Source organism: Phyllobates terribilis, unplaced genomic scaffold (assembly GCF_046119375.1).
Source record: "Phyllobates terribilis strain yellow unplaced genomic scaffold, ASM4611937v1 Scaffold_1__5_contigs__length_1240528914, whole genome shotgun sequence".
Classification (NCBI taxonomy): domain Eukaryota; kingdom Metazoa; phylum Chordata; class Amphibia; order Anura; family Dendrobatidae; genus Phyllobates; species Phyllobates terribilis.
In genome coordinates, this window is record NW_027362761.1 from 249,981,912 (window position 1) to 250,007,292 (window position 25,381).

Sequence of the window (25,381 nt, forward strand, 5' to 3'; positions counted from 1 at the left end):
CTAGTGAAATTGATGCCACTTTGGTGGTTTTAGGAACAAATGTTCTAAAAATTGAGTCTCCATCTCATGGGTTGGCTGTAGGGGGAAGAAGTGTCGGTCCTAATTATACTATTTCTACTGTAGTGAAATTGATGCCACTTCGGTGGTGGTAGGTCCTAATTTAGGGAAAAGTGAATACTCCTGATTGGGTCTCCATCTGCTGGGTTGGCTGTAGTGGAAGAGGTTTTGGTCTCCTTTACAATAGTTATACTCTAGTGAAATTAATTTTTCGGTGCACATATAGTTCTCCGCATAGGGGTACAGAGACATGATAAACTCAAAATTGGTATATAAAGCAGGCTACATCTCCGCTTAAAGGGAACCTGTCATGTCCTAGCTACTATCTACACTGCCCCCATTGCTTTGTTAGTGATGCAATGTGCATTTTATATAGTTATACATTTTATATAGTTATATCCTATCTGCTCATTTTCAGTCATAGGGGTGTGATCCTGCTATTCAGTCATGGGCGACGGCGTATTCAGTCACTGCTGGCGTCGCACACATATTTGAATATTGCTCCTGGCAAGCGCTGATATTATTGGGGCGCATGCGCAGTTTTACATGTCCGGCCCGGGTCTCAGCGTGCGCAGTGGGGCTGTGTAGTTTGTAGGATTTAACTATATAAAATGTTATAAAATCATTTTACTACCACTACCACCAATTTTAATGAAAAAAGCTTCTTAGTAATGCAGGCTGTGTGGTTACCAGCTTCACTGCGCACGCGCTATGTCCCCGAGCGTGCGCAGTGAGGGTATATGGTTACCAGCTCATTGCGCATGCACGATGACCTGCGGGACATAGCACATGCGCAGTGAAGCTGCGAACTACACAACCTCACTGCGCACGCGCTGAAAACGAGCAAGTAGGATTTAACTATATAAAATGTTATAAAATCATTTTACTACCACTACCACCAATTTTAATGAAAAAAAGCTTCTTAGTAATGCACACTGCATCACTAACAAAGCAATGAGGGCACTGTAGATAGTAGCTAGGACATGACAGGTTCCCTTTAATACTATACTATCTTCTGACGTATAACAGTTGGTTAACCTTTTCTATGAAATCACCCTTCATAAAGAACACATTTATATAATGTGCAGTACAAGAATAATAATACAGAACATATTGTCTGTTCTTTTCTGTGAGAGGCAATACTGGTAAGCAGACCGACGGGAATGAGGTTTCGTGGCCAGTATCCTCTCCAGAGTTCTATTAAAAGTAATTTGCTTTATCAACGTCACTCAGCCATCCGATTGCTGGCCTGTGACATAGATAAGGGGTGGGCCAGGAACTAAGTATGAAAGAAAAATGCCATACAATGTAAAACAAATAAATGCTGGAATTTTAACATAGGCAAATAAGAAAAAAAGACATGTCAAGGGAAAACACATTTTTCTGTTTTTGTAATATACCTCGGGCTGAATTTGCAGGATGTTTGTTATGGGGAGGTTGGGTGAGGCGAGAGGCGAGTGGAAACATTCCTGTCTATGCTGTCTTAGCATGAGTTGGGCGTGAGGCTTAAGGAGCATGTCTCAACTGGAGAGTGGAAGGATGGTCCAAGTCCAAGGGAGGAACTCATGGGAAACGGACCAAGACAGAGATACAGAAAAACAGGCAAGCAATGGAATGAGAATCAGAAAAAAGGCAACTAAATGAGCAGCTTCCTATGTAAACTACTGATCCACTAAAAGTAAGTGTCTTCTTACTGTAAGTAAATAGTCTCCTACATCTCTTCTATGCATCTAACATTATGTCTACTTGATTTACTGGGTAACAGTGAGAGGAAATCCCACAACGAAGAACTTTTGAGACCTACGGAGACCAAGGCTTCCCCACCAGGTGAGTGACTATACGGATTATTTTTCTGGGCATGTATGTAATCTACAGTATATATCAAAGATGGGTACACAGACAGCTTGCTAATCCTAGAAGAAAACTATCACAAGTAATAAATAACTTTTACAGGTCTCTGGGGGATATTCTGCTTTCTTCGACTCAGAAACTGATATAGAATGGACACTTTATTAGAAAAGGGAGAGTAAGAAAGTGTAGAACATATAAATCCTGTACAAATGTGTTAATATGTGAGATGCAGCGCCTCAGAGTCAAACTCCAGGCAGCATGTGGTGTGCAAAGTATTTCTGGAAATTATACATATTGAAAAATCCTACATGATACATCATTTACTATAACTGGCCATTAGGATAAACTAAAATAAAAAAAGACTAAATAAAAAATTGTTACATTCTAGCAAAATCTATTCAGGCATTTTTCTTTTAAGGCTAGGGACACACGAGTGTATATTCTCTCATCCAAGAGAATAGGGTCAATTGTGCAAATCATAGAAAAAGGGGAGCAGTGCAGCACAACCGTCTGGTAAAATAAAATATCCTTTATTAAAGAATTATTAAAACAAGTGGATCCATTCCAGATGCATTAAAAGCTGATGAGTCTTTGGTTTAATCATAGTATGATCAGAGTTTGATCAAAGTGTGAGCACAGTGTGATCCAATTCTCTCGCATGAGGAGAAGATGGAGACAAATATTTCTTCATTCTTTCAGTGCCCAGAAATCAGACGGCACACAGATGTCATCCGAGTGCAGTCCGATGGTTTCTTATTGACTTGCATTGCCGTGTGCTATCCGAATATTGGATCAAACTCGGGCATGCAGTGATTTTTTTTTGTCTCTGACCGGTTCGGTTCGAGGAAAAAATCTGACTTGTGCATAGCACCATAGACCAACAATGGTCCAACTGTGAACCAATGTTTTGTCAGACTGAAAATATGCTTGTCTGCATCTGCCCTAAGGCTGCACTCACACATCCATCTCTATTTTACATCCGTATAAAACGGAACAGTTTTTTTCTGTCTGTCATCAGTTTTGCCTCCATGTTGCATCCATTTTTAAAAACTGAAGCAGGCAGACACACTGAGCTTTTATTTATCCATTGATTCTTAACAATAGATCAGTGATAAACGGATGAAACAGAGAGAAAACGGAAGTACAAAGTATGGGCTTGATTCATCAAAACTTTTATGCCAGAATTCTGCCATAAAAAGGTTTGGAAAGTCGCACAGTTTTGGCACAACTCAAAGTTGTGCTAACATTTTGCAAATAATGGCATTTTCACGCCATTTTTGCCCAGCTTCAACAAAGTGGGTAGACCTGGGACAAGACAGGGGTGGCGGCGGTGTTCACTATGCCACAAATCTTATTCCAGGAGGAACTGGAGTAGGTTTTTGTCGTGAAGCGCACACAGAGGTGCACATTACTCGTCCGAAGCGCCTCATTCATGAAGAGGAAGAGACATATGCCTCTTCATGAATCAGCAGCGACTGACTCGAGCGCATCTTCTCAGCTAGACCACCGTGAACAATGGTGGTCTTGATGAATCGAGGCCTACCTCTTTAATGGCCGAGTCTGATCTGCAAAACGGATAAGAAGAGGTAATTCTCTGAATCTCACAGACCGGATCGGTTCTTAAAACAAATGTGTGCATAGATCAATTAAGCTCTAAGGGGCCATGTGCTGCCTGAAAAAAAAAACAGCACACAGACATGTCACATGGACGTATGGATATAGCGTTATGGTGACTGACAATATTGCCCACAGTCATTGTCATTCAGATATCCCAGAGTCATGAATGACAAATCTTCCCAGTTATGCAGTGACACAAGTGTTAGGCTGGAACACTGCAAAAGAGTGAAGATCTGCCATTCAGGATTCTGGGAAAGTTGGCTGAGACCTTTCTCTGACTTATGAAATATTTAGACATGCCGTGAACATTAAGACCAATACGTCATTGTTGTACAGCTTCTCATGATTCAGCAGGAGTCAGACAGTCATGGATTGCTGGTATTGCCCCACAGGCATAGGATGCTTCTTCCTGTGACAAATGGTCTGGGAAGAGATCTTGTGCCAAATGTGTGTTTTATTGTGAACTTGCTGTAACTTAATGCTGGAGGTGATCAAAGCAACCTTGTATCTGTTATGGAGGCACTGTGGCTTCAATACTGTATTGGGGGTATTGTAGCTGATTCATACTATGCCTGCTAATATTATGGACGTAATATTGTATGAGAATAAAAGCACTATATTCTATCCTCTTTACTGGCTTCAAACCTATTCATGTGAACATTAACAAAGATAATAGACTGCTTATGTAGTCTGTCTGCAGAATTTCACCCCTAAACTACTTATATTTATATATGCATGTAGCTCTTTCAAAAACAAGTCCAGCTATTCCTTTACATGGCCAGTCCATTCTTCTATTACTGAGAAATCAGCATTTGAATTGATATGTAAAAGAGGCTTAAGGACTATGGTAGATCTGAAGACTTTTTTCCACACATTTCTATTCTTCACCCAATGCCACCTCCTTCTGCTTGACTGACAGCCTCTTTGCTCTATGGCTTCAGTCAAAGGAGCCATCAGTTAAGCAGGAGGAGGCAGTGCTGGGTGGGGAATAGAGCTGGAGTGACTGATGCTTCCGATCTACAAATAGTTCTTCAGACCAATTTGCATATCAATTCAAATGCTGATTTCTCAGTAACGGAGGAACGGACTGGCCATGGAAAGGTATTGCTTGATTTGTCTTTAAAAGAGCTAAATAAGCATATACACAGTATTGGGGGTGAAATCCTGCTGACTCCTTTAAAGTGAATCTGTCAGCACCTTTTTTATATGTAAACTATAGCAAGCATCATGAAGAGCTTCAAAAGCTAAGCAAGAATATGTATTTTATTAGCCTTAGGTCTGGGTCACACGGCTGTCCACTCTCTTATGCCGGAGAATCAGGCCGATTATGCTAATGACACTCGGATCAAATTCTGACAGAATTTGATCCAAGTGTCACCTTACTGTGATCCGATTCTCTCGCATGAGAGAATCATATCACAGGTGCAGAGAAGACGGAGAACTTAATTTCTCCATCTTCTCCATTCTCTGATTCCGATAATTCACAAGCTCCCATAGACTTGTATGGGTTCGTGTGATCCGATTATCGGATGCACTCACAGTATGGTGCGATTGTTTTTTCATGCCGGATCAGAATGAGAAAAAAATTGCAGATCTGCACTGCCCCATAGTATAACATTTGGGCCGAGTGCTATCCGATAAAACATTGCTGAGCACTTGGCCGTATTATACGCTCGTGTGAGTGAGCCCTTAAACTCACAATCTGTACTCGGCTGCAATCCATCTAACATAGCAGTTAGTAGTCCGCTCAGTGTTATGCCTAAGCGGCCTAGTCGCCTTCTCTGATTTCAATCAGCCTCCTTCAATCCGTTATGCCTTGCCATCAAAACCATCACCAAGCCCGAGACAGAGTGTGATTTGTAGATGATTGGCATGTGCTGTTTAGAACTTTTACTGGCAAACTGCAGGAGCATGTGGGTGAGTATATAAATAATTCCGCAGATCATTAGGGTATGTGCCCACGATGCGTATTTTATGCGTAATTGGTGCGGAAATTTCCGCAGTGTAAACGCATGATGTACGCATGTTAAGCCTTCTGCCATGGTCCCCTATGTAATTCCGCAATTGTAATGCCCATGCTGCGGAATTTTCCGCAGCGTTTTTGATGTGCGGAAAATTCCACAGCATGTCAATTATTTGTGCGTTTACGCATGCGGAATTGCCATCTACAATGCAGTAGAAAACGCAAGGCAATTCCGCATGTGCAAAACGCGCGAATTACGCACGATAAACGCGTGTCAAATTCCGCATGCGTTTTTTCCGGGACAGGACATGCGGAAATGAAGCGCAAATTTTGCACTTCAATTCCGCATCGTGGGCACATACCCTTATACTCAGTGTTTGACAAGATATAACATGGCTAGGGCAGTTTGTTGTACAAGTGGGTGCTGACAGATTCCATTTAGGTCAATTTTTACAGAATATATCACATATATTTTCAGAATTTTAAAAAGAAGAAATATATATTTTTTGTTTGTCGCCACATTCTGAGACCGTTAACTTTTTGATTTTTTTTTCCTAGAGATATAGACCTGTGTGGGGGCTTGGTTTTTTAGCAGAGTTAGTTTTTATTAGTTTTTGATTATACCATTTTGGAATACATGTGACGTTTTGATTTTTTTTTTTTTCTTCTCGGCGTTTTATGTGCATTTTAAATAATTTCAGATTTTAGTCATTTAGACACCACTATATCAAAAATGTTAATTTTTTAATTCCATTATTTTTGAATGGGGAGAAGAGAGGTTATTTAAAATTAATTTATTTTTATTGTTTACTATTTTTCTAAAATCTTCTTTTCTTTTACTTTGCTTTTTATTTCCTTCAGTGGACTTGAACCTGGTCATTTGATATCAAGTTATGCTATATGCTGCAATATCACAATATTGCAGTGTATAGTGTAACTAAAGTTCTCCTATGAAGCCAGGCCATAGTTTCTACTGGATGCGAATAGGGTTTTTTTATATGCATACATTTCTGCAACAACACTGTCACGTGAGCAAATGCATTAAAGGGGTATTCCCATCTCCAAGATCCCATCCCAATATGTAGCAGGTATAATAATAGTAATATTAGCAAATATCTTCAATTAGAAATGTAGTATAGTATTTTTGATTCGCTATCTCTCTTACCTCATGTGCAGGCATTGCAGGACCTTAGGTATCCATGGTTACGACCACTAGCAGCTAGCTAACTAACTGTGACTTTATCAGTGGACGTAACCATGGATACCTAAGGTCCTGCTATACCTGCACATGAGGTAAGAGAGATAGCGAATCAGAAAAAATATACTACATTTCTAATCGGAGATATTTGCTAATATTATTATTATTACACCTACTACATATTGAGATAGGATCTTGGAGTTGGGAATACCCCTTTAAAGGGAATATGTCAGCAGGTTTTTGCTATGTAATCTGAGGACAGCATGAGGTAGGGGTTAAAACACAGATTTTAAGGATGTGTCACATGTCAGGCTGTGTGCTGTTGTTTACTTAAACTGAAGGTTTTATCACCAGGTGATTTTCATTGCCTGGACTACAGCAGCTACAGCAGAACGTGCATGCTAGTCCGACTCCTCCCCCTTCTGTGATAAGCAGCTCACTGTCTATAGTCTAATTACATACAGAGCCTGGTGTGGGCTGGGTTAGCTCTGCTGCATTGCTAAATCTATAAACTGATTGTGTCAGATCTGCTGCACACAGTAAAGTAAGTGATACAAGGCTGGATTCAGGGTCTCTTTGCCTACATTAGGCTGCTCCCATATGAGAGAAACAAAAAACCCATATCATGATAATGGTTCCACAGCATCATAAGTGGACACTGTGACCCATGAAGAAAATACCACTCCAATAAATATATGAAAAAAGGAGAATGAGGAGTATATGATATAAACAGCAAGGAAATTATTTTATTGAGTACAAAGAAGAACATACATATGTACATACACATTATATATATATATATATATATATATATATATATATATAGTAAAATTGTTTTAAAAACTGGACAATGAGAGAGGAGTGCTAGTTCTGCAAAGTTTGCCAGTATACATGCAGATTGCTAAATGCAGTACACACAGAATAAAGACCCAATTAAGGGTTTAAGTATATCAAAAAACAGCACTGAAAAATATACAAACAAAGACAAACACCAGTGGGGAAAGTTCAGAATGCAAACAAGATCAGCATACAATGTTTATGCCCAGTGGCAGTTTGGAAAATAGTAACTAAGCATGACCTGGTACGGCCAATATGGTTTCTTACCTGATGGCTTACCTTCTCCCGCCTTACCCGAGGACCCCGTCCCCAAAATAAAAATGCTACAACCTGTTGTTCGTTGGATAAATTTTGGCCACAGCGGCCATTTTATTAACACACAACAATAACAATCAAAAATATCAATAAAATAAATATATATGGAGGGAGGGTTCTTGGAGCTAAAAGATCTGGCTTTGAAATAAACTATAAGAATTCGACCGCCATGTTACCCTCAGCCGTGCATCACCAGATGAAGGGCACCAAACTTCCACAGTCCGTGAAAGACTAACCAATAGTGTTGAGCCACCCCCGTAGTGTTCGAGTTCGGTTCGGTTCGTCGAACACCTGTGTGTTCGCCGAACTGTTCGTCGAACTGTTCGTCGAACACCTTCGAACACCGTTAAAACCAATGGCAGGCAAACAAAAACACATAGAAACACATAGAAAACACCTTCAAAGGTGTCCAAAAGCTGACAAACTGCTCAGAAGACATAACTAACACATGGAAAAGTGACAAGTACATATAGTCATGCGAAAATAAAAGAGGTGGAGGAGTAAAAGGAGGGGGAGACACAGATATAGGCATGTCATGCCCTTCTAAAATCCAAAAAGTGAGAAGCCGACACGGCCAGTCCGCTCCTGCCCGTGCCACCTCCGTGTCGCCGGGTTTGTGCCAGAGCCGCGGTGAACCCTGACGGCCAGCCCCCCTCTCCCAATACTGGTGCCTGTCCGCTGGTGGGTCGAGCGAGCCCCCCTGTGGTGGAGGCAGCTCTAAGCTTTTTAATTTAAATTGTCTCTCTAATTTGAATGAATACACTTTAAATCCATTTACAAGGATCTATTGGAGGGTAAGTCTCATGCCAGCAGCCGCGGTAATTCCAGCTCCAGTAGCGTCCACTAAAGCTGCTGCAGTTAAAAAGCTTTTATAAGGATCGAGCTCGGCTGTCCACCGCAAGGCATCCTACTGCCAGTCCCAGCCCCTATGCCTTGGGGTGCCTCCTGATGCTCTTCACTAAGTATCCCATGGTCCCGAAGCATTTCCTTTGAAAAAATTAAGTGTCTAAACTACAGGTGGTGCAGCTTGCTTAACAGCCGGGATAATCCGCTGACTAGCAGACACTGCTACTAGGCACAAAGTATTTCCTGGGCTAGATGCAGTTAAAAATTTGTAATTAGATACTCTCGTTGGATGCTGAGAAAGCATTCCATAGAGTCTCCTGGCACGCCATATATGATTCTCTTAAAAAGCTTGGGGTAGGGGTCTAGGGGACCCTTTTATAGCCAAAATCACGGCCCTGTATCACAATACGTCACCTAGGCTGAAGATAAATGGAACTGTAGCACCCTGAGGGCTCGGTTGCTACAGACGTATTGCACCTCACCCAGAGGTGTGATATCTCACTCTCAGGTAAGGATGGAGTGTGGATCAGGACCCGACACCTGCATGCATTACACCACATTGCCGTGGGGCAGGGCGACCAATATGCCCCTGAGATGGGCACGACAGTCCCTGTCCGTGGCTGGAGTGGGGGGAGGGAACACTGAGGAAGGGGAACCCTGTAGTGCAGGAGCAGGGAGGAAGCAGTTCCTGGGTGCATTGAGAAGGGAGTATAAAAGGTGGGCACCATCTTAGTTCAGTGCAGAGAAGTCTGAGCAGAAGTGGCAGGGAGCAGGGGCTCTGCATGAGCTCTGCTCCGGAGGCGGGCCTAGTAACAGAGGCCCAGGCCTGGAAGAGGGAGAAGGAAGGAAGAGGAGCGGAGAAGGCTCCAGGAACGAGGAATGAAGGGATCCCAGGGGTGCGGACGGGCGAGTCGCCACCGCACGCCCGAATCCACCTGCGTGGAGGGGTCAGGCCAAAGGGGGAGACCGGTCCCCGAACTAGTGGAGGCAGGAAACGACCCTCAGCTAGAAACCGGAGGCTCTGACATTTTATGTGGCACAGCCCCTCGCTACACCCGCTAGGAAGGCACCACATAGGGTCAGGGAAACTGGCGCCAAGTTTACCAAGAGGAGGCCCGAGGCAGCCGGACAGAAGTGTTGGTAAGAAAGGCCAGACAAAGGACACACAAAGGGGGTCCTGTGAAGTGCTCCAAAGTTATCTGGGAGTTGTCTGAGCCCCTCACCTGGTGAGCACAGTACGACGTGGGCAGCCGTTACCTGCAGACGTGGTCTGGATAATAAGAACTGTGAGTAAAGGCCCTGAACTGCATCACTGACTCCGTGTCGTTACTGCTGCTGCCCTGCACCATCACCCCCATCCTCCGCATACACTGCCCTGAGGCTATACTCCTCCCGTGGGGAGTTATGCTACGCTCTGCTGCACCCACAACACCAGCCTCAGCGGTCTGCCCTGTAGCGGCGGTTCACTCTGACCGCAATCCACGGGTGGCGTAGTCGGACATTTAAACATCAAAACCACATAAATAGTTCCGCCACTGGTTTGACCGCCCTGAGCCACGGAACCGGGTCGCCGCCACGAAGACTACAACCACCAGCATCCACCAAAAAGGGTCCGGCTTCCGGTGTCCCAAGGCCCAGGGGGTGCGTCAGAACATTTTCATCACCTTTCACAATCACCAATGGGACAAGGCAGTGATGTCCTCTGTCCCCTCTCTTATACATCCTAGTGACGGAGCACCTGCTCTCATCAATTCGCCATAACCCCAATATTAGGTGGATTGAGGTGGGAGGCACCGAGTACAAGTGCTCTCTATTTGCTGATGATGTCCTAGTATATATCACTCAATCACATATATCCATCCATGCTGTTATGGCTGAAATAGATCACTTTGTTACATGGTAAAATTTTAAAATCAATGCAGCGAAGTCTGAGGCCCTCGATGTCTCCCTCCCCAAATCCATATAGGATTCCATCCAGTCCAACTTTCCCTTTGCCTGGCCCTCACAGGGTATCAAATACTTAGGAATTCCTATTCATAGAGACCTCTCCCATCTATGTTATCTTAATTTTGGGCCCTTTATTGAACAACTCCATACAGACCACGGTTGGCAAGTTAGAACTGTAAGATTCACTACGTGAACCACTGGTGTTTTGTGGAAAAGCACATGTACACTGCGTTCCAAATTATTATGCAAAAAGTGTTTAGGAGTGATAAGGGAAGAATTTGTTTGTTTGTCAGTTAAACTCATTGATGGTGATGTGTGTCAGGGCTCTTTATATCACTGTAAGCAATTGCAGACACCTGTGCTAATTAGTTTGGCAGGTGTGTCCAATGAAAGGCAAGACTACTTAAGAAGGCTCTCTCACATTATTAAGCAGCCTACATTTTCTGCCAAAATGGGAAAGAAAAAGGATGTGTCGGCTGCTGAGAAGCAACAAATTGTGGAGTGTTTAGGTCAAGGCATGACTACAATCAACATTGTGCGATGATCAGGATGAAGTGTCTTGGCAATCAAGAAGTATGTAGCTGATTCACAGTACACACGTGTGCGTGCTGATAAGGGCAAATTGAGGACTCTTTCCTACAGGCAATTACGTCAGGTTGAAAGAGCAGCGGCAAAAAAGCCTTGTCATAGCAGCAGACAAGTTTTTGAAGCTGCTTGTGCCTAGAACGTCCCCCGAACAACAAGATGCAGGGTCCTTCAGAGGTTTGCAGCTGTGCATGCGCCATCCTGTCGACCTCCTCTATCCACTTCACACAAGCAGAAACGGCTCCAGTGGGCCAAACATTACATGAAGACTGATTTCAAAACTGTTTTGTTCACGGATGAGTGCCGTGCAGCGCTCGATGGTCCAGATGGATGGAGTGGAGGATGGCTGGTTGATGGACACCCCACGCAAACACGGCTACAGCGCCAACAAGGAGGAGGTGGAGTAATGTTTTGGGTTGGAATCATGGGGAGAGAGATTGTCGGCCCCTTTAGGATCCCTGAAGGCGCTAAAGATGAACTCCATAATGTATGTGGATTTTCTCAAACAGCACTTCCTGCCATGGTTCAAGAAGAAGAACCGTGTATTTCACAGCAAGATCATTTTTCTGCATGATAATGCACCATCTCATGCTGCACATAAAACATCTGCATCTCTGGCTGATATGGGCATAAAAGGGGACAAACTTATGGTGTGACCCCCATGCTCCCCTGACCTCTACCCCATTCAGAACCTTTGGAGCATCATTAAAAGGAGTGTCTATGATGGCGGGAGGCAGTTCACATCTAAGCAACAGCTCTGGGAGGGTATTCTGTCCTCATGCAAAACAATTGAAGCAGAAACCATCCAAAACCTGACAAATTCAATGGACGAGAGAGTTCAGAAGCTCCTTTCGAACAAGGGGTCCTATGTGAAAATGTAACATCACCTAGAATAAAGTTTTGAGTTGAAAACTGTTTGATTTCAGTTTCTAACAACCTGCTAATGCTTATAATTTCAAAAATGACCATTTTTTTGGTCTTTATTAAAATGAAAAGGTTGATCGAAAAGTTTGGGGGATCTAAGAGTGTGGCAACCCAGTAGTCATGATTACTTCGAATTCTGACAATATGAGGGTCATGCTGCAGGTAGTGCAGCAAGAAGGCACTTATGTGCCTTGCGCATCTCGGAGCCCCAAAATTATTTTCCGGGCTAGATGCAGCTAAAAATTATTTTTAATTTTAAATCTGGTGAAGCTTTAGTATAGATGGCCTAATAGGATCAGTGCTGCACACTGCTACAAAGCCCAAATTATTTTCCAGTCAAGATACAGATAAACATGATTAGTAATTTGAAAGCTTAAAACGGTTGGTAGGGTGATTTTAACCAATCATCAAGCTTTTACTCTCCCCAGGATGACACAGGGGTAGAAAAGTCGTTTCGGATCCATGATTTGTTCATCTTTATGAACGTGAGTCTGTCTACATTATCAGTGGAGAGCCACGTGCGCTTATCTGTCAGCACACCACCAGCAGCGCTGAACACACGTTCAGACAGAACGCTGGCTGCGGGGCATGACAAGATCTCCAAGGCGTAAGTGGCTAGCTCCGGCCATTTATCCAGATTGGAAGCCCAAAAAGAGCAAGGGTCCAGTGACACAGTTGTGGCTTCAATGTTTACTTGGAGATACTCCTGTACCATCGTCTCTAGGCGTTGACTATGTGTCAGACTTCTTGTCTCCTGTGGCCTTGCAAAGGATGGGCTAAAAAAGTGGTGAAATGATTCCGCAAAAATTGATGTTACCAGCAGATACTGTGGTTCTGTTACGGTTTGAGTGCTGAACACTTGACGGTCCCACGGTTGGCAAGTTGGAACTGTGAGATTCACTACGTGCACCACTGGTATTTTGTGGAAAAGCACATGTAAGATTCTGCAACAGTCTCTGCTGATACTCCTGCATGCGTGCATCCCTTTCTATGGCAGGAATAATTTCTGCAAATTTACTTTTGTACCGGGGATCTAACAGTGTGGCAACCCAGTAGTCAGGATTATTTCTAATTCTCACAATTCGAGGGTCATGTTGCAGGTAGTGCAGCAAGAAGGCACTCATGTGTGTTGCGCATCCAGGAGCACCAAGTCCCTGTTGTGTTGGTGGCGAGGTAACAATCATGCTTCCTTCCTCTGTCCTCTCCCCCCCAACCTCGCACAACAGAAATGTGATCAAGGTCTCCCTCATCTGATGAGTCTTCCATCAGTTCGTCCTCCACTTCTTCCTGGGCTCCTGCACCTTCCTCACTAGTTTGGCTGCTACCATGCGCCCTGGTAAAACCATCTCCCCCACCCTCACATGCCTGCCGCCTTGGTGCTGCCGACCGTCTGGACCTTGCAGATGTTAGCCCTTCCGCATACAACTCCTCCTCCTCTACTTCCTCCACCTCCTCTTGTGCCACCACCTGACTCCGAATTCTGTTTAACATGTGCTCCAGCATGTAAATCACCGGAATAGTCATGCTGATAATGGCATCGTCAGCACTAAACATCTTCGTCGCCATTTCAAAACTGTGCAGAAGGGTGCATAGGTCCCTGATCTGAGACCACTCCTCCAGCGTGATTTGCCCCACCTCTGAATCTCGTTGGCCCAGGCTATACGTCAGAACGTATTGCACCAGGACTTGTCGGTGCTGCCACAGTCGCTGCAACATGTGCAGAGTTGAATTCCACCGGGTAGGCACATCGCATTTTAGCCGGTGAAGTGGCAGGCCCAACGACTTCTGTAGAGATGTAAGTCCCTGAGCTGCGGGATGCGAACGGCGGAAGTGAGCACACAGCGACCGTGCCCTCTGCAGAAGGCCATCTAGTCTGGGATAGTGGGCTAAAAATTGCTGGACAACCAGGTTCAACACGTGAGCCATACAAGGCACGTGTGTGACATTGCCCCGGCGAAGGGCCGCACCCAGGTTTGCAGCATTGTCGCACACGGCCTTCCCTGGTTTCAGGTCCAGTGGAGACAACCATTCATGAAATTGGTTCTCCAGAGCTGACCACAACTCCTCAGCTGTGTGACTCACATTTCCCAGACATTTCAATGTAAAAACCGCCTGATGACGTTGAGCCCTACTGCCAGCATAGTAAGGAGGTGTGCAGGATCCCTTCTGCGCAGTTAGAAAGCTTGTGGCATGACCAGACAGGATTTGGGTGCAGGTGGAAGACCGAGAGGAGGTTGAGGAGGCAGAAGCAGTGGAGGAACTTTGACATAAAGAGGATTGACGCACAACTCGTGGGGACGGCAAGACTTGGACAGCAGCCCCTTGTCCTGCTGTCACCATAGTTACCCAGTGCCCAGTCAGCGACATGTAACGCCCCTGTCCATGCCTACTCGTCCAAGTGTCTGTGGTGAAATGCACCCTGTCACACACAGAGTTTCTCAAAGAAGCGGTGATGTTATGTGCGACATGCTGGTGGAGTGCAGGCACACCTTTCTTTGAGAAGTAGTGCCGACTGGGCATCTGGTACTGGGGCACTGCGACGGACATAAGGTCTCGAAAATCCTCTGTGTCCAGCAGGCGGAAAGGCAGCATTTCTGTAGCCAAGAGCTTGCAGATGGTGAAATTCAACCTCTTAGCTTTCTCATGGCTAGGAGGAAATGGTCTTTTACTTGTCCACATCTGAGGGACCGAGGGCTGACTATTGTGCTTAGACGGGGTTGATAAGGGTGTCCCCGGCAAACTGCCGGTCTGTGAGGAAGATGCAGGCGGACATGTTAGGTTGCCTTGATCCAAAGGTGGTGCTATCGATGTCGGACAGCGCTCAACACCAGCTGGTGTTACCACCTCCAAAGAAAATGATGACCTGCCAATCACGCTGGCTGTTGCGGGTAAAGAGGTGGCAGGTCTGCGCCCCAAAACAGGTGTGACTGCTGTCCCCCCAGTCACAGAGGATGAAGAGGCCGCGGATGCACAAGATATGGCAGACGGTGGCTGGCCCGGCCGGCTAGGCCGCATTGTAGCACACTGAGCTTCCCACTGCAACTTATGCTTCATGTCCATGTGCCGGTTCATGCATGAAGTACTCAAACTATGTATTTTTTGGCCTCTACTTAGCTTTTGCTGACAAATGTTACAGATAACACGAGTTGGGTCATCTTTATCGATCTGAAAAAATGCCCAGGCTATGCAAGGCTTAGCACCCATGCGACCTGAAGAGCCACCACGACTTGTGGTGAGAGGCAGAGTTGTGTTTGAGGATGCAGTTGTTGACGTGCTTCCAGTACTACGTCTCTGTCCAGGAAGGCGCAACCTGACCTCGTCGTCACTAGCATCTTCCTCCACCTCCTCTGCTGACCTCATCTCTTGGCTGACTGTGGGTTGACAGTAAGTGGGATCTCCGACCTCATCATCATCACCCTGTGCGTTATCACACCCGTCGTCCTCAGAGCCAACCTGTTCCTGCCCTGACAAAAAACTAAAGTTGTCGCTCCAATCAGGTATTTGAGTCTTATCATCGTCTTCCTCATTGTCTCCACCAACAGGAGTTACAGTTTGGGAATGAGGGTCTACATTATGGTCAGAACCTTCTGCGTCTGGTCCTGGATCCGACTCATAAAGATTCTGGGCATCAGTGCAGATCATTTCCTCGTCTGGATTCACAGAAGCGCTGGAGTCGACCTCTGATTCCCAGGCTATAGTATGAGTAAACAGCTCTGCAGACTCAACCATCTGTTCTACCTCATACTCAGACGGGCAGCTGGAGATTTGGGAGCTGTGAGGAAGCAAGTGCGATTTGGGTGACACCTTTGAGGACTGGAGTATTTGTGATGTTGAAGTTGATGTGGAGGAGAGCCCACTTAAAGGAGCACTTGATATCCGTTGAAGCACCTGCTGTTTTTGTGCCTCATCTGGAATTTGTAGCGATTGGCGTGGCCGTAAGAAAGGGATCTTATCACATTGTCCGCTAAAAGAAGTAGACATTTTAGTTTGGCTGGAAGATGGTCTTTCTTCTGCAGATGTTACTGTTGCTTTAACACCTACCCCACGGACACAACCTTTTTTCCCCTTCCCAACACGCCTATTCCCCTTTCCACCAGCAGCAGGCCTTTTTCCACTCATTTTGGTGGTTAACTAATTCACAACTCTGGAGTTGTTTGCACAAAAAAACAATGGATGGTAACCGAGCAGAGCTGAGTGGCCAAACTGTGGTATTAGGCCAAAACTATTGGCTGGGTTAGATGCAGAAAAAAAATATTTTGAATTTGCAACCTGATGGAGGTCAGTATAGATGGATTAATAGAACAAGACCCACACACAGCTAGAAGCGCAATATTTTTTCAGAGGTAGATGCAGGAAAAAAATATATTCAGTTTGCAACCTGATGGAGGTCAGTATAGATGGACTAATACAACAAGTCCCACACACAGCTAGAAGCCCAAATATTTTTTCAGAGGTACTGTAGATGCAGATAAAAATTAGTTTTAATTTGCAACCTGATGGAGGTCAGTATAGATGGACTAATAGAGAAAGTCCGACACACTACTAGAAGGCCAAATATTTTTTCAGAGGTAGATGCAGAAAAAAATATATTCAGTTTGCAACCTGATGGAGGTCAGTATAGATGGACTAATAGAGAAAGTCCGACACACTACTAGAAGGCCAAATATTTTTTCAGAGCTAGATGCAGAAAAAAATTATATTCAGTTTGCAACCTGATGGAGGTCAGTATAGATGGATTAATAGAACAAGACCCACACACAGCTAGAAGCCCAATATTTTTTCAGAGGTAGATGCAGAAAAAAATATATTCAGTTTGCAACCTGATGGAGGTCAGTATAGATGGACTAATACAATAAGTCCCACTCACAGCTAGAAGCCCAATATTTTTTCAGAGGTACATGCAGAAAAAAATATATTCAGTTTGCAACCTGATGGAGGTCAGTATAGGTGGACTAATACAACAAGTCCCACACACAGCTAGAAGCCCAAATATTTTTTCAGAGGTACTGTAGATGCAGATAAAAATTAGTTTTAATTTGCAACCTGATGGAGGTCAGTATAGATGGACTAATAGAGAAAGTCCGACACACTACTAGAAGGCCAAATATTTTTTCAGAGCTAGATGCAGAAAAAAATTATATTCAGTTTGCAACCTGATGGAGGTCAGTATAGATGGATTAATAGAACAAGACCCACACACAGCTAGAAGCCCAATATTTTTTCAGAGGTAGATGCAGAAAAAAATATATTCAGTTTGCAACCTGATGGAGGTCAGTATAGATGGACTAATACAACAAGTCCCACACACAGCTAGAAGCCCAATATTTTTTCAGAGGTAGATGCAGAAAAAAATATATTCAGTTTGCAACCTGATGGAGGTCAGTATAGATGGACTAATACAACAAGTCCCACACACAGCTAGAAGCCCAAATATTTTTTCAGAGGTACTGTAGATGCAGATAAAAATTAGTTTTAATTTGCAACCTGATGGAGGTCAGTATAGATGGACTAATAGAGAAAGTCCGACACACTACTAGAAGGCCAAATATTTTTTCAGAGCTAGATGCAGAAAAAAATTATATTCAGTTTGCAACCTGATGGAGGTCAGTATAGATGGACTAATAGAGAAAGTCCGACACACTACTAGAAGGCCAAATATTTTTTCAGAGCTAGATGCAGAAAAAAATTATATTCAGTTTGCAACCTGATGGAGGTCAGTATAGATGGATTAATAGAACAAGACCCACACACAGCTAGAAGCCCAATATTTTTTCAGAGGTAGATGCAGGAAAAAAATATATTCAGTTTGCAACCTGATGGAGGTCAGTATAGATGGACTAATACAACAAGTCCCACACACAGGTAGAAGCCCAAATATTTTTTCAGAGGTACTGTAGATGGAGATAAAAATTAGTTTTAATTTGCAACCTGATGGAGGTCAGTATAGATGGACTAATAGAATGATGCTATGCCCAAAAGATTTTACTTCACTAGGTGCAGTAAAAAAATTGGTATTCTATACACAGGTGGTATATCTTGCAACACAGATAGGCTACTCCACTGACTAACACACTCTGCAATAGGCCAAAAAGGATTAGCTTTGCTAGATTCAGCCAAATGCTGTGAAAAAAACTTGCACAGCACTGGCACAGACCTGCCTGGCAAAAACTGATAGGAACTGATGTAACCTAGTCCTGAAAAGGACTGCAATTACAATTAGTCTTTACTCCCACAATCTATCTATTTAAGAGCACAGACCTCCCTGATAAAAGTCGTAGGAAATGCTGTAACCTAGTCCTTAAAAGGACTGCAATCACAACTATTCCCTACTCCCAAGCTATCTGTAGATTTGTGCGAAAATTGGCTTGAAATTAGCAAGGTATAGCGCACACAGCAACAGCGGTGCCGTCTAACACGCAGCTGCAGCAGTGAGAAAATGGTGGCGACGGGGAAAATGGCTTGGTCTTATAGGGCAAGGACATGTGACATACACTGCCAATGACACATGCCCTTGCTTGTGTGAAAAAAAGCACTTCGCTCCGTGTGTGCGCTGCTGATAGGCTGACAGATTGCACCTCCCCACTGCAAATGCGGGAAAGAGAAAAAAAAATGGAGATCTTCATTGTTCCTGCAGAGATCCATCCCCTGCCCCTCCCCCCACCCCGCTGTACACTCAAACTGCGTATTAACATTAATTTTCATCATTACTGAGAAAAAATCCAGTTATGATTTTGGTGCACGAACAGTTATCGAACATAACCTCGAACAGACGAATTTTTCTCAAATTGTTCGTGTTCGCCGAACGGCTCGAACACCGCCCAAAACAGCTCGAATTTGAGATTGGCGAACAGTTCGAGTAGAACAACGCTCATCTCTACTAACCAACTAAAAGCTCCCGGGGTAAAACCCCGTCCAGAGCCCAGAACCGACTGCCAGATCACCCCCACTCAATTTAATACGACCTGAAATTATTTCCAATTCCTTCCACCGACAATTCGGTACCAACTCCAAGAACCCCACCCCCCGCCAACTGAGCGACTGTGACAAGCAATTCCTGTTAATGCATACCAGAACCCTCACTCGCCCCCTTTTTTTTTACGAGAAAAAGGGGGACCTAATCCACACCCCTTACAAACTAAATCAAAAGACCATAAGGAAAAGAGGGAGGGTGGGTGGGACACTCTTGTGGCTGCTCCTCCAGGAATGGCACTTTTCCCTATATACCACAGCCTCTCCCAACTGCCCACCCCCTTAAACTTCCCACTATCCAATCCCAACAACCCTATACTTTTAAAAGGGAAACCACCCGGCCAATCCCGGTCATGGAGGGCTTCACACTAGCTGTGCATGTCTCCAGCCCCCTCCTTTCTTACCCGGTGTAAGCAGGCCTAAAAAGAAGATCCCCCACAGGACACCCGACGTGCGTTTCGCGTGACTACAATTATTACCTTGCTGTTTATACCATATACTCCTCCGTCTCCTTTTTTCATGCTCTCAGATGAGGTAGAAAAACCTGCTGACAGATTTCCTTTAAGAGTATGCGCGTATGTTCAGTATTTGCAGCAGATTGTTCTGCATATATTGGAGTGTTTGCAGAAAATATGCTCTGCAAAATATACATGTTTTGCTGCTTTTTAGTGTGCATTTTTTATGCCTTTTTTCCCTTCCATTTGAATGGGTGGAAACGCTGCAAAAATGCTGAACAAATGTTGAACAGAGTTGAAGGTTCAAATCTCCAAGGAAAAAAGAAATTAGCAGTAGGTGCAGGAGATTTTAGAAATCTCATTCCCTTTGGCTTGTATTTTATTAATAATAATAATAATAATAATAATCTTTTTATTTATATAGCGCCAACATATTCCACAGTGCTTTACAATTCAGACAATTTACAGACATTATCATCACTGTCCCCATTGGGGCTCACAATTTGAATTCCCTATCAGTATGTCTTTGAAGAGTGGGAGGAAACTGGAGAACCCGGAGGAAACCCAGGCAAACACTGGGAGAACATACAAACTCCTTGCAGGTGTTGTCCTTGGTGGGATTTGAACCCAGGACCCCAGCGCTCCAGTGCTAATCACTGAGCCACCGTATTTAAAAATACTTTCTTTTTTGTCCACTTATAAAATACAGAAAAAATGTAAAATGTAAACAATAGGCTATGTTCTCGCTATGAATATTTGGTGAGGTTTTAACATTGCAGATTTTCTGCATCATTTTTGCACCTATAAGCTAAATTAGGTTACTTCCGTTATTTCACCTGCATTTTTGTCTCTTTTTTATATGTCATGTTGCCATGGCATGCTTTGTTTTGGATACTTCCTGTTGCTTAGTTTTGATAGAAATGTATTAATAAGGTCATGTGTGGATTACATGTATTTTTAGTGTGTGTCCACTGCAGAAACGCAATAAAAATGTCAATGTATTTTTTATCTGCAGATTTTTCTCATCTTATTCAAGTCTATGGGGAAAATCCACAAATAAAACACATATTTACTGCAAGAAAAAAATGATATGTTGCAGATTGTAAAATCTCACTGCAGGACAGTTTACATTGTGTAGAAAAAAAAGCAGAGAGTGCATGATATTTATCTAAATCCCATAAACTTTTCAGGAACTGTCTTTATTATTTGGCTGCAATAATATTACCAAGTTCAACACCCGAGTCGCTGCATAGGTCAAATTTGTATAGTTCATGGATATGGTGGTTTTCTTTGTGAATAGTACACTGCAGTCATGACATCACCCCGGTGGCATGTTAACAAAGACCAAAGCAGTGATGGAAAGGCAGCGCTGGACGTTTGGAGGGTAATTATTGGTGCATTTATTATTTTCCGTTTATCCATTAATAAAAATTTATGCCTGACATTTCCTTTAAAGACTATGGGCCCTGATTCTTTAAGGTGTTTTTGCCAGTTTTCTAGTGTAAAACACATTGAAATGTCACAAAATTCTCTACATTGCAGGCAAATTTTGCAACTTTTAGTGTTTTTACGCCAGTCCTGGCCAGCTCCGGCAAAGTGGATGGAGTTTGGATAGAAGGAGGCCTGATGAAGCAGGGCTGGTAAAATCATCCAAATTTACGTTACTCTAGTGACATAAATTATAGGAGAAATGTACTCCAGTCCCTGACTGGAGTAACACTTCTTCTGGTGGAGGCGCAGAACAGTTGTTAAATGCAACTAATTCATTAACAGCCGTGCGCCTGGTAATGAATTAGGTACATCAAACTCCAGAAGTGCCTTCACTAAAACTGGGATAGAAAATAGCCATCTTCATGAATCGGGCCCTACAGCTATTTTTACCATACAAATATTTCAGGATTTGTTGATTATTCAGTTCACTATACAACTATACATTTCGTTTGATCCCTTTATTTAAGATTCTACGTAGAAGTAAAAATTGAAGTAACTTTCCTTATGGAATAAGTATTGGAATCACAATGGTGTTAACATTGGAAATCTCTTTCTAAAGTAGTTCCTGGACAGATTGTTTAATCATAGTCAAAACTTTTTTCTTTCTTTCCTTCCCTTCTCATTTAGGTGGAGCCTTTTCAAAATGAACAACTGTATCAACAGTTATGGAAATGATACGATCGTGAGTTCACAGGCTTCCCGCATCTCTGGAGCTATATTTCTGGGACTGGCTGCATCCTTGGGCTTACCTGGGAATGCCTTCATTATATGGAGCATCTTGTGGAAACTGAAAGGCAGAGAAAAATCTGTAACCTGTATCCTCATCCTTAACTTGGCAATAGCTGATGGAACAGTTCTTCTTCTGACTCCTTTTTTTATAGCATTTTTAGCCCTAAAGACCTGGATATTTGGTAGAGGTCTCTGTAAGGTGGCCTATTATGTCTGCTGCCTTAACATGTTTGCAAGTATTTTTATTATTGCTTTAATGAGCATGGACCGGTTCCTAGCTGTTTTCCGGCCCTATATGGCTCAGTCACTCCGTAAGAGGGAAGTGGTTACCAAGGTTCTCCTAGCCATTTGGCTACTCGCAGGGGCCTTAGCTCTTCCAGCATTTGCTTTCAGAGAGGTCATTGTAAATCAAGAGATGAATGCAACTATTTGTGAGCCCTGCCACGCTAGCCGCGGAGAGGCTATTTTCCACTACACCTTCGAGACACTGGTGGCTTTCTTGCTTCCCTTTCCTGTGGTATGTTTTAGCTATATGTTGGTGCTGTTAAAGCTGAAATCAATCCGGATTGGACGAAGACCCAAAATTGAGAAGCTTATTGCAGCAATTTTAGTGACTTTTGCAATCCTTTGGCTCCCTTACCATGTTGTGAATGCAATTCAAGTGACTGCAAATCTGACATCAGGAAGCATGTCTGATAAACTGGCAATATTTGCCAAAAAAAGCAGAGCTGGGGCTACTGCTTTAGCCTTTTTTAGTGCCTGTGTTAACCCTCTGTTGTATGCCTTTGCAGCATCGGATCTATTTAGAGTATTTGGTGTAGGCTTTGTAGCAAAGCTTCTAGAGGGAACAGTGGCAGAAATCCAAAAAAGGGTCAGATCTCAACGAGACCTTGTAAAGGGCCTAGTTAGAGTTGGAAGTCGGGGGGAATCAGTAGACCTTGAAGTGAAAAATGGAGTAAAAGTAGGACCTTTAACTGGTGACCTTTAGCTACAGACACATATTTTATATATATATATATATATATATATATATCTCCGTGCCATGGAGATGGACAACTCTTTGGGCCCACATATCATGCTCTACTGGGTGCAACTGATGTATGTACTGAGCTTGTTCCTTCTTAGAAGTAATGCCAAGTTGGAACATCCTACAATTGTGGTTCCACGAATCCAATAGAAAAATCTCTATTTGCCTCCTTTTAAAATCAGAGGCATTCTGAGGTAGGGTCTCTATAATAGATCTATATGAGTTTCATGCAAAATAAAGCCATAATATAGCCATGTGCATGGTGATTTAATGTGTTCTCCCTGTAAATACACCACATAAATTATTTTTCCCCTCTATATTTGGTACATCATTAGCATAATATTTTCAGTATATGATGTTTTAATATTTTTATGTAATAACTATAAAATTACACTAAAATAACAATCACAATTTAACTTTAGCACCTTGAAAGCCTGTATTCCACCCAACCACTTAAACAGAGTCTGTTAGCCTAAAAACGACTGTTCAAACCAAGCACAGGTACATTGACCTGTTTGGGTACACAAAGGGTGCACTAAGAGCATGTACTTCATTTGAGCAGTCATTTTGTGCTGACAAACTGCTTTTAACGGAAAATAATATGCTTTTTCATTCTATGGCAATAGTAGTGCAGCTTTCTATCACCCTGTTATACAATGGCAACTAAAAGTTTGGGCGTCCCTGGTCAAAATGACTGTTATTGTGAACAGTTAAGCAAGTTGAAGATGAAATGATGTCTAAAAGGGCTAAAGTTAAAGATGACACATTTCCTTTGTATTTTAGGAAACTATATACTGTATTTTTTGGATTATAAAACACACAGAATTATGCGTCTTGCACCCCAAATTTTGGGGTGCAAAATAGGAAAAAATGTTTTTTTAAATAAAATGCTGCTCCTTATATTCCATTTTATCTGAGGGGAGTGGCGTTTGGTGGAGCAGGTGTTACAGGAGCCAGGGTCACAGATACAGGAGGTTGGCGGCGGCTGCGGTAGGTGTCGGGCGATGCTGCGGGCCTCGTCCTCTCCGCAGGGTCACTGATTCAGGATGACTTGTGCAGTGGTGGCTGCGGGAGTGGGGTGATGCTGTGGTCCTCATCCTCAGAAGAAATCGGCGGTGAGTGTAGGTTCCCTCTCCCGTACATAGTACTGTGGTGGGACCTAGAGAGCTAAAACACTGTGTAAAATCTTCTAAAGCGCCTGATTTACCCATGAACCAAATTTGGGGCAAATTGTCTCAGTCACTTGAGCATAAATTAATATTTGGTTTTGGATTCCGAAAGAGCTTAACTTTATCTAAAACCTTCAGAAATGCCTGATTCATACATGTGGTAAATTTGGTGGAAATTGGGTCAGTTGTTTGGCTTTAAATTAATATTTGCTTCTGTATTTCGCCTTTTTGGTTAATATGTTGAGCACGGTAGGCCCTAAAGAGCTGAAATCTGGTCTAAAATCTTGTGAAGTACCTGATTTACATAATTCACAAATTTGATGCAGATTGGTTTAGTCATTGAATATCTTGAGAACAGGAAGTCCTAAGGTGCTAAAAGCTTCTGAAGTGCCTGATTTATGCATATTGTAAATTTGGGGCACATTAGTCCAGTCATTTGGTCATTAATTAATATTTGCTTCTGTATTTCGCTTTTTTGGTTAATATGTTGAGCGCGGTCCGTCCTAAAGAGCTGAAATCTGGTCTAAAATCTTATGAAGTACCTGATTTACATAATCCATAGTCCAGTCATTTGGTCATTAATTAATATTTGCTTTTGTAATTGTTTTGTTGGTGAAGATGAATATAACTGTAGGTCCAAGAGAGATGAACCTGGTCTAAAATCTTTCAACGTGCTTGATTTACATCTGTGCTAAATTTGGTGCAGATTGGTCCAGTCATTTGGCCATACATAAAGAAAAGACAATAGAGAAAAGAAATGAATTTGCATATGTACATAGAGAAAGATAAATATATCATAATTGGTCCTGATGCCATGTGGCCATTGAAGTTGAGGCCCACTGATAGACCAGGACATCCATGTTTCTCCTTTGAATGCAATTAAACATGAAACAAATAATGAATATGCAGTATTAACATATTAATAAAAGTTTGCCAGTTTCAGTGTTCTATATACTATGAGAACGTACAAAGAATATACAACATATTTTATCTTACCCCTTTTCTACCAAGACAGGGAAGGTAACTCTTCTTTGGTACAGTGATGCAAAATGTTGTAAAAATGGTTTTTTTTCGGTAAAGTCCACAATCACATCTACGACACGAGCAGTCATGGAATTGGAAAGAAATCATTCCTGTCCTGAAAAGATTAAATATATATTGAATAATGTATATCTATTTATGAAGGAGAGAGAGCGCATCATAGAAAAAAGAGAGGAATTACACAGCCTTCAAATGATCTCTCTCTGAAATCTAACAAAATCTTCATGAATTAGGAAAATGTATTATTGTGTCTAAGCTGTAAAGCTCTAAAGAGTTAAATAAGGCTTTTTTCATGTCTACGTTGTGGTTTCTGCTATAAACAGATACCATAATATAGTAGTGGATCAATAGCACAATGGA

General features: G+C 42.8%; 1 protein-coding gene across 1 annotated transcript; it reads left to right on the forward strand.

Moving 5' to 3' along the window:
- The first annotated feature begins 1,503 nt into the window (after positions 1 to 1,503).
- On the forward strand, positions 1,504 to 24,324 carry LOC141256125 (leukotriene B4 receptor 2-like). Its single transcript, XM_073671148.1, has 3 exons — positions 1,504 to 1,735; positions 1,823 to 1,884; positions 21,683 to 24,324. The coding sequence occupies exon 3, from the start codon at positions 21,699 to 21,701 to the stop codon at positions 22,770 to 22,772; it is 1,074 nt and encodes a 357-aa protein (XP_073527249.1). The 5' UTR covers positions 1,504 to 1,735; positions 1,823 to 1,884; positions 21,683 to 21,698; the 3' UTR covers positions 22,773 to 24,324.
- The last annotated feature ends 1,057 nt before the right edge of the window (positions 24,325 to 25,381 follow it).

Excerpts from the sequence above, each read along its gene's own strand:
- LOC141256125 (XM_073671148.1), top strand. The coding sequence starts at position 21,699 with ATGAACAACTGTATCAACAGTTATGGAAATGATACGATCGTGAGTTCA.